The sequence below is a fragment of the Xiphophorus hellerii genome, chromosome 24 (assembly GCF_003331165.1).
Source record: "Xiphophorus hellerii strain 12219 chromosome 24, Xiphophorus_hellerii-4.1, whole genome shotgun sequence".
In the NCBI taxonomy this organism is placed as follows: domain Eukaryota; kingdom Metazoa; phylum Chordata; class Actinopteri; order Cyprinodontiformes; family Poeciliidae; genus Xiphophorus; species Xiphophorus hellerii.
Genome location: NC_045695.1, coordinates 4985089 through 5001799, shown reverse-complemented (window position 1 = coordinate 5001799; position 16711 = coordinate 4985089). Strand labels below are relative to the sequence as shown.

The window sequence follows — 16711 nt, the reverse complement described above, 5'->3', positions numbered from 1 at the left end:
AAAGTTGCTATTTTTAAAATTCATTTCCAGAAAAGAACGTTTCCCGAATGTTTCCTGGAACTCTTTCCAGTTTAACCACTTTGGCCCCAGTTTCAAATCTCCGCCTGGATGTTTCCGCTTATTTTAATAGTAAGCAGTTCTTTAAATGTGCTGTGAGTAAATGCATTGGTTCATTTATCCTTTTGCATTTCGAGGAGCGACTTAGAGAAATGTTCCGTCTCCTCAGGAAAACAGAAAGTTATGGATTTTACTGGGTAAAAGTTTATGAAACTAAAAAAAAAAATTCTCCAGTCTGTCATGGATTTAAATAATTTGGAGAAAAAGTGTAATTTTATAAAAAAAACATAAACTTTTTAATTGGGGAGTTTTTCTTTAAGTTTAAACCGTTTTTATTGTGATTCTGCAGTTAAAGATGAATTTCTGCTGATTTGTTTGTATTTAGTGGCACATTCTGTGTATTTGTTTTCTGCTTTCTGCTGTAATGTCATGGCAACCCCGAACCCCCCTCCACCCCTCCCCCCGCCTGTATAACAGCGGCCGTATGTGGGCTGTGACCCGGGCAGGTGACTGCAGAGCCACAAATTGATTGGCCGAGGCCTGTCGCCAGGCACTGACTCTTCATCACTGAGTGTTTTGGGCATTGAGATAATGGCCGCCATTAATCTAGAGCCACACTCTGGGCGGTTCACCCCCACTGACACACACACACACACACACACACACCTAGCACAAAGCTTGCTCTAGATGTAGCTGCTTTATTCATTATCCTGGATCTCTCCTTCTTTCTTGCCCTCCTTTCCTGTCTTTCTGCTTGTTGACTCTGTTTGTTTCTCTTTTTTGTCTCTTATTGTTCCTAAATTTGTAGAAATATTCATAAATCTTTATTTTGACACCTTACAGCTATAGAAGCTGTTGTAAATCTGAAGTGAAAAAATGGTAACATTTTTCACTTTTTTTCACTTTAGGAAAAAGCTAAGGCATAATGAAATCTGAAAAGTGTGGCAGGATGCACTGCAGAGCCTCCTGTTGTTGTAGTTCCAGCTGCAGATATTATGGGGTTCGTCACACGTTATTTCTGCCCATAATTATTATGCCAGATAAATCAGGCTCACTTCAAAAGTCTTGGACTTTGACTAGACCATTCTGACACATGTGACAGAGACTCAGTGCTCCGTCGGATGAAAATAGATCCGGTCCACACGGTCAGCTCTGAACCAGAACCAGGACTCCAATTGGCTCTAAGCTGGAAGCAGCCGGGCTTTGAATAGGCCACTGTTAGCCAGCTGCTGCCGGTTTCAGATGCTAATGATGAAGGCGACTCTGACCTCAAGAGTTTCTGCTGATGCTGAGCTCAGAATCCCGTCTCATCTCCTGCTGCTGCTTAGTAAGGAGAACGGAGAGATTTCAGATTTTCCTCCTGATCTCTGGCTTTGGGAGTGTGTTAATATTCTGCACATCAGTAGGTGTGTGTGTGTGTGTTGAGATTTGCATCCCGCGGTGTTTCCTGCCCTGAGCCAGCGGAGCTCAGAGGAAGACCTCGGTGTCGCTCACTTCCCTGCAGCGCCGGGTTTCGGTGCTGAGCAAACACTAATCTCACCTGCTCTCATTAAACAGGCCTTCACTCTTCCTCCTCCTCCTCCTCCTCCAGGAGGCCGACATCTGTCCTCTGGATCAAACCATGAGGAGGAAGAACGCTGACATTTATCATCCTGATGTCTCATAGATCTATAGATCTGCGTCTGAAGAGCGTTTTTGCCGTTTTCACCTGAAATTCTCTCCTAAATGCAAACAGTGATGAAAAAAGAAGATTTTTTTATTTCGTTTTTTTTTTTATTGAATTTGACATTGAGATCAGGACTTTGTGATCATAATTTCAAAACGTTCAGGAAAGAATCTCATTGTGAAGCTGCAGTCTGGCTTCAGCCCGGCTCGTGTTTCTGTGGGTTCTGACTCCAGCAGCACTTTGTCTTTTGTTCTGGTGTTGACACACAGTCGGAATGATTGTATCAAATATTATTTTCGGCAGAATTTTTGTTAATTTTGCCTAATTCTGTTGGCGGATTGTGACTTCATGGGACGTATTATTTTTTTATTTGAAACTGATTACTATTTCTTACTACAGTCACATGTAAAAATCATAACCCAGTTGATATCTGGCTCTTTGTTTAGTGTTATTTCATTTATTTCTAGAACATAAGGTGATTTTACAGACTGACGTTTTTTTTTCTCATCAGTCTGTCCACCCTGTATCATGACTCGTCCTCCTCCGTGCTTCACAGTTGGTATAAGGTTCTTTTCCTGGAATTCTGAGTTTATTTGATGAATGTATTTAGTTTGAAATTCTTTTTGTGTTCCAGAATGAGCGAATATTAACTTTTAAGGATTGTAAAGCGGCTCTGATTATTATTTGATGAATGTTGTCCTGGCAAATGTTGAACCACTGGGTTTGAGCCGTGTCAGACGTGAAGCAGATGAAAAAGATTTTCACCGATGATTGATGCTCCCTTTGATTTTTTCCTCTAAAACACATTAAACGGTTATTATGAATTTATAGCAGTCAGCAGGCTGACCGTGTTTCCGTGTTATTAATAATGCAGACTCGCAGCGTCACGCCCGATGGCCAGAAGCTGCCCCGAAAAGGCCGGTTTCCATGACGACCCGCGAAACAAAAGCAGGTAGAGTGGTTTAAGTGGAACCTCTGGAGGATTTCATGTCTCTGCTGACGCTGCAGAAAAAATGTGTGTGTGTGTGTGTGGTGAGTTAAAGAAGGAGAGATAATCCTCTGGGGTCGTTCTAATTATCTGTGAGGATCAGCGGGGGGGGAGGGGGGTCACGGGGCGACTGCCTGATCCAGTGGATATGAAGGCCTGATTGGATCACTCGCATCGCTCCTCATCATTCGTACTCACGGCGTTTCTGTGGATTCACCAACAAACACAAACAAATCCGATTTACTCAGTCAAGTTCTCCAAACAGCCGATTAGGAACAGGATGGACCCGAGCTCCACAAATCTATTTCTGCTCTAATAAGCATGGCCTCCCAGAGTCGGACCTTCAGCAGCGTCACATGTCAGACTGGAGACAATCAGGACTCATTTCCACGCTGTTTTTTTTTTTTTCTTCTCCTTTTTATTAATAATCGCTGCTTATGGGGAGAGATGGAAGGGAAGACTACGCTGTACATCAGTTAGTTCCAGGGAAGGGAAGAGATTTTTGAACAATTTTACATCCACAACAGCTTGATGTTCTGACCTCGACCCGATGACCGGGTCACTGCACTGACTGAGAGTGGACACTGAGTCAGAAAAAGTCATGTTAAAATCAGATTAAACAGTTTTTTTGTTTCAGATATGATTTCATTTATTAAGGAATGAAGATGTCCAGGCTCACCAGGTGTCATCTCGTGATTGGAAGGTTGTAAGTTTGATTCCAGCTTCTTCCTGCCACATTACAAAAGTCTCCAGTCTGGGGGTTTGGTCCCAACCAGCCCTTTTTTCTTTTTTGAAGGACAATTATTTTGTTCCCAGACACCTCATAATTCATTTTATTTGTTGTTTCTGTTGTTTGGTTTGTTATTGAAATCTCTTCCAGTTCCAGTGTCAAATGTTCTTTAGAATTTAAAGCTTATTGATCTTTGAGAATGTGTTCTTACATTATTATGCCGTTTTTGTCTCAGCGCAACTATGTTGAGGAATATTGAGACAATATTGTTGCATTTGTCGCAGAATAAACTTTTGGGACAATTTATTGACCAGCAAAACGTGTCATTGTGACAGGCTAAGTCCAAACTGCACCTGGATTTCAGAAAAAAAAAGTGACCTACAGATGAGCACGGTGGCGGCAGTGTGATGCTCTGCTGTCCTGCTCTGGGCCCTCGGCGGTTTTCTGCAGCGGGTTGAACCAGGACGATCCTCCGTGATTAGCACAGCTGGTATACTGGAGGCTGTAGCGAGGCGGGAAGCAGCAGGCTAATGATGGTGTTCAGAACCAGGTGTCCTCATTGTTGTCACCTGTCTAAGCCTGAGACTGTTATTACTGTGCGTACTGATGTACGTGCAGCGCTGCTAATTGATGCTCAGATTGTCACCCTGGCTTTAATTAAGACTTCTTAATTAATCCCATCCGAGAGGCTGTTGTTTCCTATAATTACCTTAAAAGAGCGGATTTTTATGGCGCTAATCAAAGAAGTTGTGCCGGTTTCTCTCATTCCGTGCCGCAGCAGCAGAAATTATTGACATTTGCTCATGTAAATGTGCCAGCGGTGGTCTTTCATCGCAGCCTGTGACATTTTGGAAGAAGCTGAGGTCATGGAGAGGGAGCTCTGGGATTTATTTTGATTTTTTTTAATTATTTTTTTTCTTGAGGAGAGGCGTAATTAAGAGCGGAGACGGGGGAGATGTCAAGCGCTGAGAAGTTCCGACATTGTTTTAAAAATCCACTCCCGTCAGCTGGAGGATCCCCACACCGGCACACAGAAGCGCGTTGGGGTGGGGTTGATGGATAGGCGGAGGTTTTCCCGCTCCACGGCGGCGGATCGGCTGAGCGCGGAGTAAATGGGCCTTCACCCGGCTGCCGCACCGCCGTTATACCTGTCACATTATGTCACATCCGCCTGCTGCCTTCATTAACTACCCGAGCCGCTTGCTGTAGCCGTCCGGAGCTCATTTTGTCTTCAGGTGATAATTCCGACGCAGCTTCTCCTCGGCGTTCAGCGCCGATAATGGGACTAAAAGCAGGATTTGTTGGGCTGTGGTGTGATGGAGGAGGCCCGCCTGCTTCACACAGGCAGCAGACAAAGCAGGCGCCATGCTCTGGAGGCTGCCAGCGCGCTGGGAATGCCCTGCCTCCTATCTGCGGCGCAGCATGCCGCACATGACGGACGGCCACCTGCACCCAGCCCATTGTGCGCTCGCCTTATCGCGGCCGTCCCAGTTCCCTGCTCCGCTCCGCTCACATTGTCGCTGCCCGTTGAGCTGTTCGGAGGTCCGCTGGCGTCGTGGTGCCTGCTTTCAGGGCCAGCCACTTATCATTCCCTCTGGAAACAGACGCCTCACCTTTTGGTTCCCTTCGAACTCAGCCTAACGTCTCTTTCTTCTGTCTTTGTCCCCCAGTATAAAGTTTTTGCAGCCTGTGTTGGCACCAACTAGAGGATTTTTCATGAAACCCCATGAAATTAGCTAGACATAATGGCCTAAATATGTTTAAAAAAATAAGAACATTCAAATTATGTCTTACAACGTTGACCAGTACTGTAATACTGTTTTGACTTAGACTCTCCAAAAATGCATCCTGTTCTGACTTTATCCAGACGACAGAAGTAAAGGAATTTACCTTATAGTTGACTTTTTTTGAACCTCAGTCTCTACATTTTAGCTCTCCAGATGTCTTCATTCAGATTAATCGGCTTAATCTAACAGAAAATCCAACTGCATTCTTAAAAGAATCAAAGCATTTCATGTGAGCTAAAAAGCAGCCGATTCTGAAAAGTGTAGAACCTGCGATGTAGCGCCAGTCCACACCTTAGGAGCATCACGGCTCCGTCTGTGGTTGTGATGGACCTTGAATGTGACAACAACTTTAGGAAAGTTCCAGTTACCCTCGTCAGACCACGCCAACCAGCGGCGTCAATGGGGCATTGAGTGCCAAACATTACAAGGACGTCTGTCAGCCATCGTTAATGAACTAGTGATCGGTGGTGTTCCACTTTTGACCAACACCAAGTGAAGATTCCAGCCGGCTCAAAAAGACCGGACCAAGGGGAATCCAGTGTGCTGGTTCAACAACCCATTCTTAGGCTATAGAGGTGATCTGAAGTCATGTTCTGCATTGAATCTCAGTTCTTCATCCTCACTCAGTTCCACTGTGTTGCAACACAGAAGAAGAGAACCTGTCGGACGTAGAGACACTGAAGTTACTCCCAAAGCGTGTTGCCAACCAAAGAACTCTCCTTCTTGTACTGATTTTGTTTGGGTGTCTTCAAGCATCGCCCGTTTCCACCAGATTGGGGAACCTAGCATGCGTCATCAATGTCACAGTTCTCGCAAAACACCAGTTGGGGAACCGGAACGGGCTCTGAACTGTGTTGGTTTAAAAGACCTATGGGGGTTGATGGGTGAGGACCCGTAAGATTGGACTTTAGGATTGTGTTTTACCAAAATCTTTATCCCTGTGTAAATACTACAGTAGAGAAAGGGCCTTGTAAAGGTTTGTGTATCATCCATATATGTGTGACCTGAGATCAATGTACGGCTGTTCCTCCATCCTCTGCTTTATGCAACGTGGTTTCCTCCTGACGAGGTGAGCTGCTCCCTGTAGGTCCTCCACGCTACTTAACGCCTTTTCCACGCCTGGTTTCATCCTCCTGCATTCCCACATAACTGAGGACTTCAACATTTCCACTCGTCTTTTCTTTCCCGCCAGACAGAAGGAAGCGAGCGAGTCGCTTTACCTTGTCCTTTGGAAGACCTAAAGAACCTGCTAAGGTGGAAGACTGTGGAAAACTAGATTGTTATCCAGTTTTTGGGTCTGCATAGGTCTATGAAGGAGGGTGACAATTTGAAACCCCTCCAACACAAAACAAAAGTAGGCAATAGAATATAGTAATAAACTCTAATATGCATAAATAGACTGAAAATGTGTCTTGTTGCTCAGAAAACGAGACAGCTGTAAGAATCCAGAATCCATCTGAAATCTAATTAAAGTTGATTAAACCTTTGTTATGAACTGTTGTTATTTTGTGATGCTAATTGCATTTTTGTTGTCATTTTTTTACTTGACACAAGCAGCTTTCATGTAATATAGTGGCCAAATTGGCCTAATTATGTCTGTGCTTCAATGTAGCTAAAAACAAAAAGCAGCTCAGTTTGAACTGATGTCAGTTTTATTGCCATAAATGTTGGTTCAGTCATTTAAAACCAGCCTGTAAACATTATTTGATTGGAGACCGAGACACCTGAATAAACTCTCCAACTTTCTCTTCTTTTTATGGCAGATAACTGGTGAATATTCTGCACCAAACCTCTTTAAAATAAAGCTGGTATTACATTTAAATAGGCATAAATCATGTGGTCTTCATGAAATGAGTCCATATTATTGATATCAGTGAAAAATCCTAAACATTCATCCATTTGTCTCTTTTTGCTGGAACTCCACACTCGTGATACATCCTCAGACCTCATCAACCCTAATATGCATATTTTCTTAAATGAAAATGTCTCATTCATGCAGATAGTTTTGTGGTTTTTAATCTGAAAAATAAAGACATTTTAGTGAATGTTCAATAACGTAAAAGTAAAAGAAGAGCCTGTGCACAGCTAAAGCAGTGCTAGGCTAAGCATAAACCTCAGAGCGGTTCACTTTCTAAGCTTACGTTTGAATTTTATTGGACAAAGCAAAACATAAGCAGACAAATCAAATGACACTGGAGCACCTGAATATTTAAGCTAGCTCTAATCCTGAGATTAGTTTGGGACTGAAAATTGTTTGGGGGCAAATTTTTCTTTAATTCAAAACTAAAGTTTATGCCCTTCTTTTTTTTCTTTTTTAACTTTTAACTGCTTTACTTTTAAATTCATCAAAATGAACCAAACAGAGATTTTTCAGTTAATTTGCAGTTCAGTGTTTGTGTTTTCCAGCATCATAATAAACCCGACAGATTAAGAGTTGGTGTACATGTGAAGGTAATGACCCAATAGCTTTAGCAGTATAATGTTTGTGTTTTTTTCAGTGTGGAATGAGGCTCTGTTCAAACTGCTAAAACAGTAGAACCAGAGGATCTGGTTGAAATTAAAGAACACAAAATTAACTTGCATGACTTTAAATTATCTGGAAAAACACTTAAAAAGTGTTGTGGGTTTTTTTTAGTAAATAAAAGGTTTTTATTTACAAAATGTAGCACTTTTGGGCTACCAGAAAAGGTGACTTGGTGGGAATTTGTTTTATAGATTCAGAAGTTTTTCTTTGGGTTGTTTTCTGGTGTGGATTTTGGGTGGTGAAGAGCTTGCCTGACTGTAAATGGAATCGGTTGAAAACTTTTGGTTTCTCTGCAGGCCAGTTTTCTGACTGCCACTCCAATTATTATTGTTTTACAAAAGTCAAAAAAATTCTGGACAGAAGAAAAGTCTTTTTTTTTTTAAGCTACTAGATTAGCCCTTCATGCTATATGAGAGGCTGAATCATCGACTCTATAATGTTTGGGGACATTCGCTCTGGTTGCTCATTAACCTTGCTGCTCTTCTGCTAAACGTGGCTCTCAAATATGTCCCTGTGCTGGCCTCAACTGTGTTCAAAGCTCTTTTTTTTTCTTGTTCTGATAGAAAATTTGTTGCACAATTATCAAACGTAATCTTGCTTATTGAGAACAATTTTAACACTTAATATAGATTTATCTAATTCTAAATTATTGGATTCATTTGACCCAGTTGAGTAGAGCATCCTGTATCAGAGCCACTGACATGCCATTCATTATTGGTGCAACTGGTCCATTTAGATATCTACATGTTATGCTTAATCCTGGTACAGCAGATTTAAGTATGGAGTACCACAGGGTTCTGTATTGAGGTCCCTCATAGTCAAAAAGTTCACATTTGTAGATGTTAGATTTAGTCAAAAATTTATTTGCAGTCAGTTTCTTACCATCTTTAAGCTGTAAAATGGTGGACTTCTACCATCATGTAACTCAAAATTGTCTTTGCGGTTCATAAAAATGCTACATGAAACACCAACATTATGTATGTTTGTTTCTTTATTCAGGTTTGCAAATGTTTGACAGACGAAACAATCCTGTTTATATCATCGTAGTTTGAAAACACCAACAAGCACATTGAGCTGAACTTTTCTAAATGTTTTAGGAGACTTCGATTTTCTGCACACAGTCACATCACAACTTTTGAAATGTGCTTTTCTGCTCCACACTGATACTTTTAATTTGGTCTGCACTGCCAAATTAATTGCCTTACTACTGTATGCCATCATGGTTTTGATTTACAGTGACATGTTCAACCCTCACATCAGTTTGACTCCAAACGAAGCTAATTTACAGCATTAGAACATATTCTCTTCCTCGGTGCATTTAAAAGCCTTCCAAAGACTCGTCTCTGACAAGAGCATTTCCTACCGAAACTCTCATTGCTCTGACTGTGCACTTCTACTCTTGTTCCACTCACATTGTGTCCTTTAAATAGATTTAGCTTTTAATGCTTACAGCGGGCTTTCTTACTGTGCTGAAGCTATAATGCTTCTGCTGTTCACTTGTAAATCACTGTGAAAGCAATAGTCTGCGCAGTGACCAATATACATTTAGATTAAATTACAGTACAGAGACTGTAGAGTTTCCCTACAAGCTACAGTAGTGATAGGAAGCTTACATGCACTTGTAATTGGCATTAATGCCATGTTCTCTTTTCTTTTCTTTTTTTTTGTATGTTTTCCAACACCGGTGAGTCAGATAGCCTAGTTTACTGGTGGCTACTAAGCTAAAGGCAAAGTTTTGAGAAAGCCATTCCAGAAAGTTATTGTTGTAGATTTGGGATCCTTATACCTTTGAAATATTTGTAAGGAATTTTGCAATATTCATACGTTTGCATGAAGATAAATGTGACTTATTGTAAGGCTGAAGCAGCAGTGGAGTAGAAATAAGGAACACTGCCACCTGCAGGTGGAAGTTAGCATCACTTAAACACAAAGTTTTTGGCCATTTATGCAGAAAATTTGCAATAAGCTCACAATAATGCATTAGTGTCAAAAAACATGGGGATCTGTTGTTTTAGAGTGAATTCCCGCGACCGTCTTCTAAAGTCTATGACTTCACATCAAGTCAAAAGCTGGATGGCTTAAACTGGAGAACATAAGAGATCTTGATTTTCCTTCCCAAAGTCTCTTGAACATTTCTGGCATCTGTTTTACATTTGGTTTTATGCCTGGAAACCGAAAAGTTTGAACAGACTTTAGGGTTTCTGTGGACTTACTAATGGTTGGCATGTTTTCTTGACCTTGGCGGAGAGCGAATGTGGAAGTCAGGCTGCTAAAGGCCTTTGGTCAGGAATGGAACCCTGGACATACAGAGTGCCAAATCTACCGAGAGACACATGTACGAAAGTTAAAACCTGCAAAACCTTCAGAAGAAAGACAGAAAGAAAGAAATGTTTGTCTAGCAGCCTTCGTATGTGCTAAATAGACTTGGTGGTGTTATGACAGACCAGTCTACACCGTGTTCCAAATTATTATGCAAATTGAATTTAAGTCTCATAAAGATTACATTTTTTGTTGTGCTATTAGATTTATAGATGCTATTGTGTGTCAGGGCTCTTTGAATCACTATAATTAATTTCAGAGAGCTGGTTGATTAGTTTGTCTGGTGAGTCAATTAAAGGAAATCTACTTAAGAAGGATGTTCCACATTATTAAGCAGGCCACAGGTTTCAAGCAATATGGGAAAGAGAAAGGATCTCTGCTGATGAAAATCATCAGATAGTGTAGTGCCGTATGACAAGATATGAAAACATTAGATATTTAACGAAAACTGAAGCGTTGTCGTACTGTGAAGAGATTTGGGGCTGATTCAGAACAAAGATGGGTTTGTGCAGATAAAGGCAGAATGAGGAAGGTTTCTGTTAGATAAATTCATCAGATTAAGAGAGCAGCTGTTAAAATGCCCTTACAAAGCAGCAAACAGTTATTTGAAGCTGCTGCTTCCTCTGGAACCTCAAGGTGGAGGATCCTCCAGAGGCTTGTGGTACATGAACCTACTATTGGGCCCCTAACCAGAGCTCACAAGCAGAACCGGTCGCAGTGGGCCCAGCCTTACATGAACATTAATTTTCAAACAGACTTGTTCACTGATGACTGTTGTGCAACCCTGGATGGTCCAGATGGACGCAGTAGTGGATTGGTAGTGGATGGCCACCACATCCCAACACGGCAAGGAGGTGGTGGAGTCATTTTATGGGCCGAAATCATGGAGAGAGAGAGGCTGGTCTACCCCTTCAGAGTTCATGAAGGTGTGAAAATGACCTCAACAAAGTATATGGACTTTCTGACTGATCACTTTCTTTCATGGTTCAAAAAGAAGAGCCGTACCTTTAGTAGCAAAATCATCTTCATGCATGACAATGCACCATCTCATGCTGCAAGTAATACCACTGTGTCATTGGCTGCTATAGGCATAAAAGGGGAGAAACTCATGGTGTGGTCACCATCCTCCTCTGACCTCTGACCTCAACCCTATTGAGAACCTTTGGAGTTTCCTCAAGCAGAAGATCTGAGGATGGAATGCAGTTCATATCAAACCAGCAGCTCTGGGAAGGTTTTCTGACATCCTGCAAAGAAATTCAAACAGAAACTTTCCACAAACTCACAAGTTCAATGGATCAAGAATTGTGCTGTGATATCAAAGAAGGTCCAATGTTAACATGTAACTCAGGCTGTTAAGATGTTTTTGATTGAAATAGCTTTTGATTTTAGTACATGTAACCACTTAATGCTGCGCATTCAAAGAATGACCGTTTGCAGTTCTTTATAATTCATAAAATGTTTAGAAAATCTGCTGTGCATAATAATTTGGAACATTTTGCATTTTGAGTTTTTTATTTTTGAAAAGAATACTGTTCTCATTAGGAGCTATGTTCAGTAAAATTTGATTTATACTGTAATAGTTCATGACTTGAAAATTATACTGACCATCATTTGCCTTGACCATTTAAGAAAATATCACTTGCATAATAATTTGGAACACGGTGTTTTCGCTTCCATGGAACTGATCCTGTATTCAGCTGACGGTTCTGCCGCAGAAGAACAAAAACGCCCGTCAGAGATGTTTCTCTGAGATGATGATATACTCCGGTGTCTGCTGCTCTGGGAGGCGAACAAAGCAGGCAAGGCCGGGCCAATTGGAGTGTATTAAGCTGGATGTTAAACAAGTGGACGCCACATTGCTGGTAGATCAATGAAAACACCTTGGTGAGAAGCGAGGCAGACAATGAAAAATTTACACCAAGGCCCACGCCTCGGCTGGCGCCAGAGACTCATCGGACATTTGAAACATTTAGGTGTGTGTGTGTGTAGGGGGAACTGTAAATACGTGTATGCGTGTATTGTTGTTGTCGAGGCGCTCGAGCCAAGCCGACTCTCACCGCGGTCGCCGCCCCTCTCTGCCTCCCCTTTCCTCGCAGATGAATGTGAGGATAAATCGATAGCGCCGACGTCTGACTCGCCGCTAGCTGAGCCCTCATCCATCATCCTCCGGCCTTGCTGGGAGTGACACACACACATACATACACACACGACATGACAGGGACATCCAAGAGACCACCAGCGCTGAAGAGCAAGACATTTCCCAGGGCATATGTGCAATATATCTATCTGTCAGCCTGTTTGCATGGTTCTCTCTTTTATCCACCAAGTTGGATCGCTTCCTCTTCGCTGTTGGGCTGAATTCCCCAATCCAGGACACAATGTGCTGTGACAGGGCTGCAGGCAACACCCCCGCCTGGCTGGAAGTGTGTTTAAAATAGATTGCTTCTCAGGCGATCAATAACAATGCTGATTACAATAAGCCCAAAGACGAGCGTGCCACGCAATATTTATCTCCGATGTCGATGTCGAGAGAAATTAGGAATCAATGGGCCACACAGCCCATTAATACACTTCGACTTAAAGTGACGGGGCAATGAGGTGAGGCCGTCGCACCGACTGCAGGGGAATGTACAACAGCTCAAGGAGCCAATTAATTTCCAGCCTGCTAGGGAGGTAAACAGCGGCGTCCCGGTGGAGGATGTGGGCCGCTCCAGGTCGGGGCGGTGCCGCTGATTGCTCTGCTTTAACACCGCTTAAGTGTCACACTCCCAAGAGTGTCTGGGTCGATGGAGATTCAGGCAAGATTGGATCATTTGTGATTACAAGAGCGAGTAATTATAAGGAGTCCAGTTCTGAGAATCAAACAGCAGGGAATTTCCGCACATCTTCATTTTTGTTGGGCAAATGTGCCAAAATACAGGCGCAAGTTCACCTGCAGATGAAGCCTGAAATTTTAGTCTGTTTGTGAAGTATTTGGACTATAGTATGGTTATAGGAACAATGTTACATATTATCCATAACAGCTCAACTAAACTTTTATGGCTGCACCGCCAACCTTCTCTGGTATCTAAAGAAAACAATGTAAACATGTTTCACTCTCCACAATCCCAAGACCTGTTGGGGGATTGAAAAGGCTCACGAAACTTTCCCTTTGTGGTTTGCAGGTTTGAGAATAAACTTTCTGACACTTCTGAACTGCTTAGAGTCATGCACATGAGGCATTATAGCGATTATACATCAAATCTAAATGTCTGCACGGGTGTGAAGTTAATGCTGATGACAGTTATGACAATAATTTTATGTTAGTGCTGACATTTAATGCTTCAGCGGTTTTAGGCTTGAGATTTAAAAAGATAAATGGCTCCACGATAGGATTCCTCACCTTCTCTCTGTCTGTCTCTCCCCACCTCTCAGGGGATGATGTACCTGGAGGAAAGGCGGTTAGTCCACAGAGACCTGGCGGCTCGGAACGTTCTCGTCAAGTCCCCCAATCACATCAAGATCACCGACTTCGGCTTGGCCCGGCTCCTGGACGCCGACGAGAAGGAGTACAACGCAGATGGGGGCAAGGTTGGTGTAAGTGGAAGCCTGAGAACGTCTTGGTGTGTGTCAAGTGCTTCAAACGGCTGACCTAGATAGACATAACCAGTAACCAGGTAAGGAAAGAGCAGAGGAACAACATGGATCACGTGTAAACACATCAGATTCTTTAACTTTCTTCAGAACTTTAGATATTTAAATATTACAGTGGGTACAACGCTCCCCTACGATGGGTGATGAGACTTCATAAGCAGATACATCATCACTGGTCAACAGTTCCTTGTGCATAAGAACATGCAGTGTCAATATGGCCGCACAGAATCAAGGTAATACCTCATAATTTGGTAGCTTGCAACAACATCAGATCTGCAGATAACCCAACTGTCATTGTTAACATCTAAGATGCTAACCAAGGTCTGTAGAGTCTGTCACGGAGCCAAGTGTTTATTTTCTTTGACCAATGTACAGTCTGTCTGGAGGTCATCCGCCCCTGGAAAGACTCCAGAATCTCCTAGAAATGTCTTTCTTTGTAGATTTGCTGACTTTAAATGACTTAGCAACGACAAACGTTTTTGCAGCACAAAGAAGGATAATCTCCGAGGTCATTGCTGTACAGCAGAGTGTCAGGGCCAGATTAAGAGATTTAATTCTGAATAAAGTCATCATATTATGACAATCAAGTCAGTAGTAGGATAAAAACATGACATTATCAGAAGAAAGTCATAATATTATAAGTTGTTTTAAAGAGAAAAAAAGCTTCCAGTCAATCCAGTTCTGTCTTCTAAATAAACTCAATCATTTCAAAGTCCTGCTACTGGTAATAATTTGATGCTGATGTGTTAAAACATTATTTCCTTACTCGTAAAACTGATCCCAAAGCATAACTTCACAAGATGCTCAGCATTAATGATTACATTTTTTTGTGTGTTCTCATATAAATTACTTCAAACTCCCAATGTAAAACCTTATTCTGGCAATATTATAAATGTATTTTGATTTTATTTAGACTTTTTTTCTGGTAATATCATGACTATTTCTCTTTTTTTTTCTTCAACTCTGTGCTTATAATATTATAACTTTATTCTCGAAATGTCACGTCTTTATTCTTATGTCATCATGAAACCGTCATTCTTGAAATAAAAAAAGCTCAAATAAAAAAGCATTTTCTTATCCTGGCACTAACACTCCAGTTTATTTTCACACCCAGGAACAGAGGAGAGCTGTTTTCAGATGTGCAGCAGTACGTTAGCAGGTCTCTGTCGCCCCTGTAAACACTCATTTTAAATGTCAATACAACAAATGACCCGGCAAGATTCAACTGTTCTGACGCGTCTTCTCCCAGACAACCTTGCGAGCGCAGAGCCGTGATTTTCACCGACGTCCTCATGCAACAGTGCCGAAATTACTTTCCACGTCTCTTAACGGGCAGCATTTATAACCAGCAATCAAATAGCTATTTTCTGCCTGCTCAGCGGCACGGAAACGGAAAATTGTTAACAGGAACGGCCCAACTGCGGAGCTGTGTGTCGCCTCTATCTTGGTGGAAATTAATTGTAATAGTTAGCCACCTGAAAGGAATGAGCAGAATGGCAAAATTTGGAAGGTTTTCTATTTCATATCCAGAATTTTGTAAAGTATTAAACTGTTTTGAGTTTGCTTTTTAAACCTTTTTCTCTTAAACCTGATTCTGTAGAAATTGGACCTGGACTAGAAGAAGGTCTTCATCGTAACTTCACACTGAGGTGAATTAATCTGTCTTAACATGTTGGGAACCTTGAGGTTCAGTTTGACAAGACGGCACACAAGTTTACAGAAGAAGAACCATGATGCCCAGCTACGGTGGCTCATGAGGTCCAACGAGACGTGTACGTTTTGGTTCAGATTGAGGCTGGTCTGTATTCACACCAGAGTTTTGCCTGGGTTTGGTCTGGCACAGAAAGCGAAGGTCCTGGGTTTGGTCTGGCACAGAAAGCGAAGGTCCTGGGTTTGGTCTGGCACAGAAAGCGAAGGTCCCAGGATGAATTAGAGCAGAGATCATCCAGGCCCTGGCGTCCAACACCAGTGTCTGACACGCAATGCGCTTCTTGAACGATGGTCAAAAACACTCACACATACACCCCTGAACCCGGGAGACGGTTCAGAAGAGCTGCAGCTGCTAATGTGAACAATTGGATCGATTTTCTCTTGAAGTGTCAGTGTTGTGATTCTGGAAGGATGCAGAGATTTTGTCCAGGTTTTCAATGCCTAAGTATAGTTAGGTAGCTACATTTATTGAATTCATATCCAATATGAACAATATGTCAGGGGAACAAATGAAATAAGTAAAACCGTATCCGTTCTCTGATGGGAGAATGTCGGAAAAAGTTTCTTTTATAGAATTTAGAGGCTCTTCGTCCAAGCAAACAACGAAGTCGGGTTGTTTTGTTTGTGGACCGCATCAATCAGGAGCCCTCCGCTCCCCCACTGCTCCAGACCCGCTATGCAAATTGTTCTGATCAACTCCTGTTATTAAATTGGCTTTTCATTGCCACATCTATTCAGCTGGAGGCCCGAAAGGTTCGCCGCCGCACGTCGAGTCCAGGCTGTTATCGCTGACGGACGGGGGGCGGAGGAGAAGAAGAAGAAGGAAAAATATGATTTCATAACCCGGGCGAGTCGCAAGCAGCCATCTGAGTGATTGCCTCCATGTTGGTTTTCACTGATGCCTTGATAAATGAGAGCTGTTGTCAGCACATCTGCATGTTCTCGGTAAAAATAGACGCGACGCGGGAGATCCATCAACAGGAAGTGGAGCTGCAACCTGAAGCTTGTCATTTCCTTCTTTCTTCTTCATTTCCCTAAAGAGAGTGTGGGGGGGTGTGCGTGTGTGTGTGTGCCGGACAAAGGAGGTCGACGCCCCAACATGTGTGTGTTCACGTGGAAATGGGGAGCATAATTGGCCTCCCGTGATTTTGGGAATCATGTTGCTGTGAGGAAAGGTGACCGTCAGGAAATCTGTGAGCGTATCCGTTGGAAACGTTCAGGTGAATTGGGAATATATAAATGCATAACCTCCTGTAGCCATAAAACATGCATGTCTGTGATAAATTCATAAAACGCA

The 16711-nt window shown here is 42.3% G+C and overlaps 1 protein-coding gene across 3 annotated transcripts in view; it reads left to right on the top strand.

Moving 5' to 3' along the window:
* The window catches only part of si:ch73-383l1.1 (receptor tyrosine-protein kinase erbB-4), a 287281-nt gene that overhangs the window by 254122 nt on the left and 16448 nt on the right, over nt 1-16711 (top strand). For 2 of the 3 annotated variants that reach the window (XM_032556862.1, XM_032556861.1), the window contains exon 21: nt 13486-13647. In XM_032556862.1, coding sequence (XP_032412753.1) covers nt 13486-13647 — 162 coding nt within the window. The remainder of the gene's footprint in view (nt 1-13485; nt 13648-16711) is intronic. The other variant, XM_032556863.1, reaches the window with a different exon arrangement.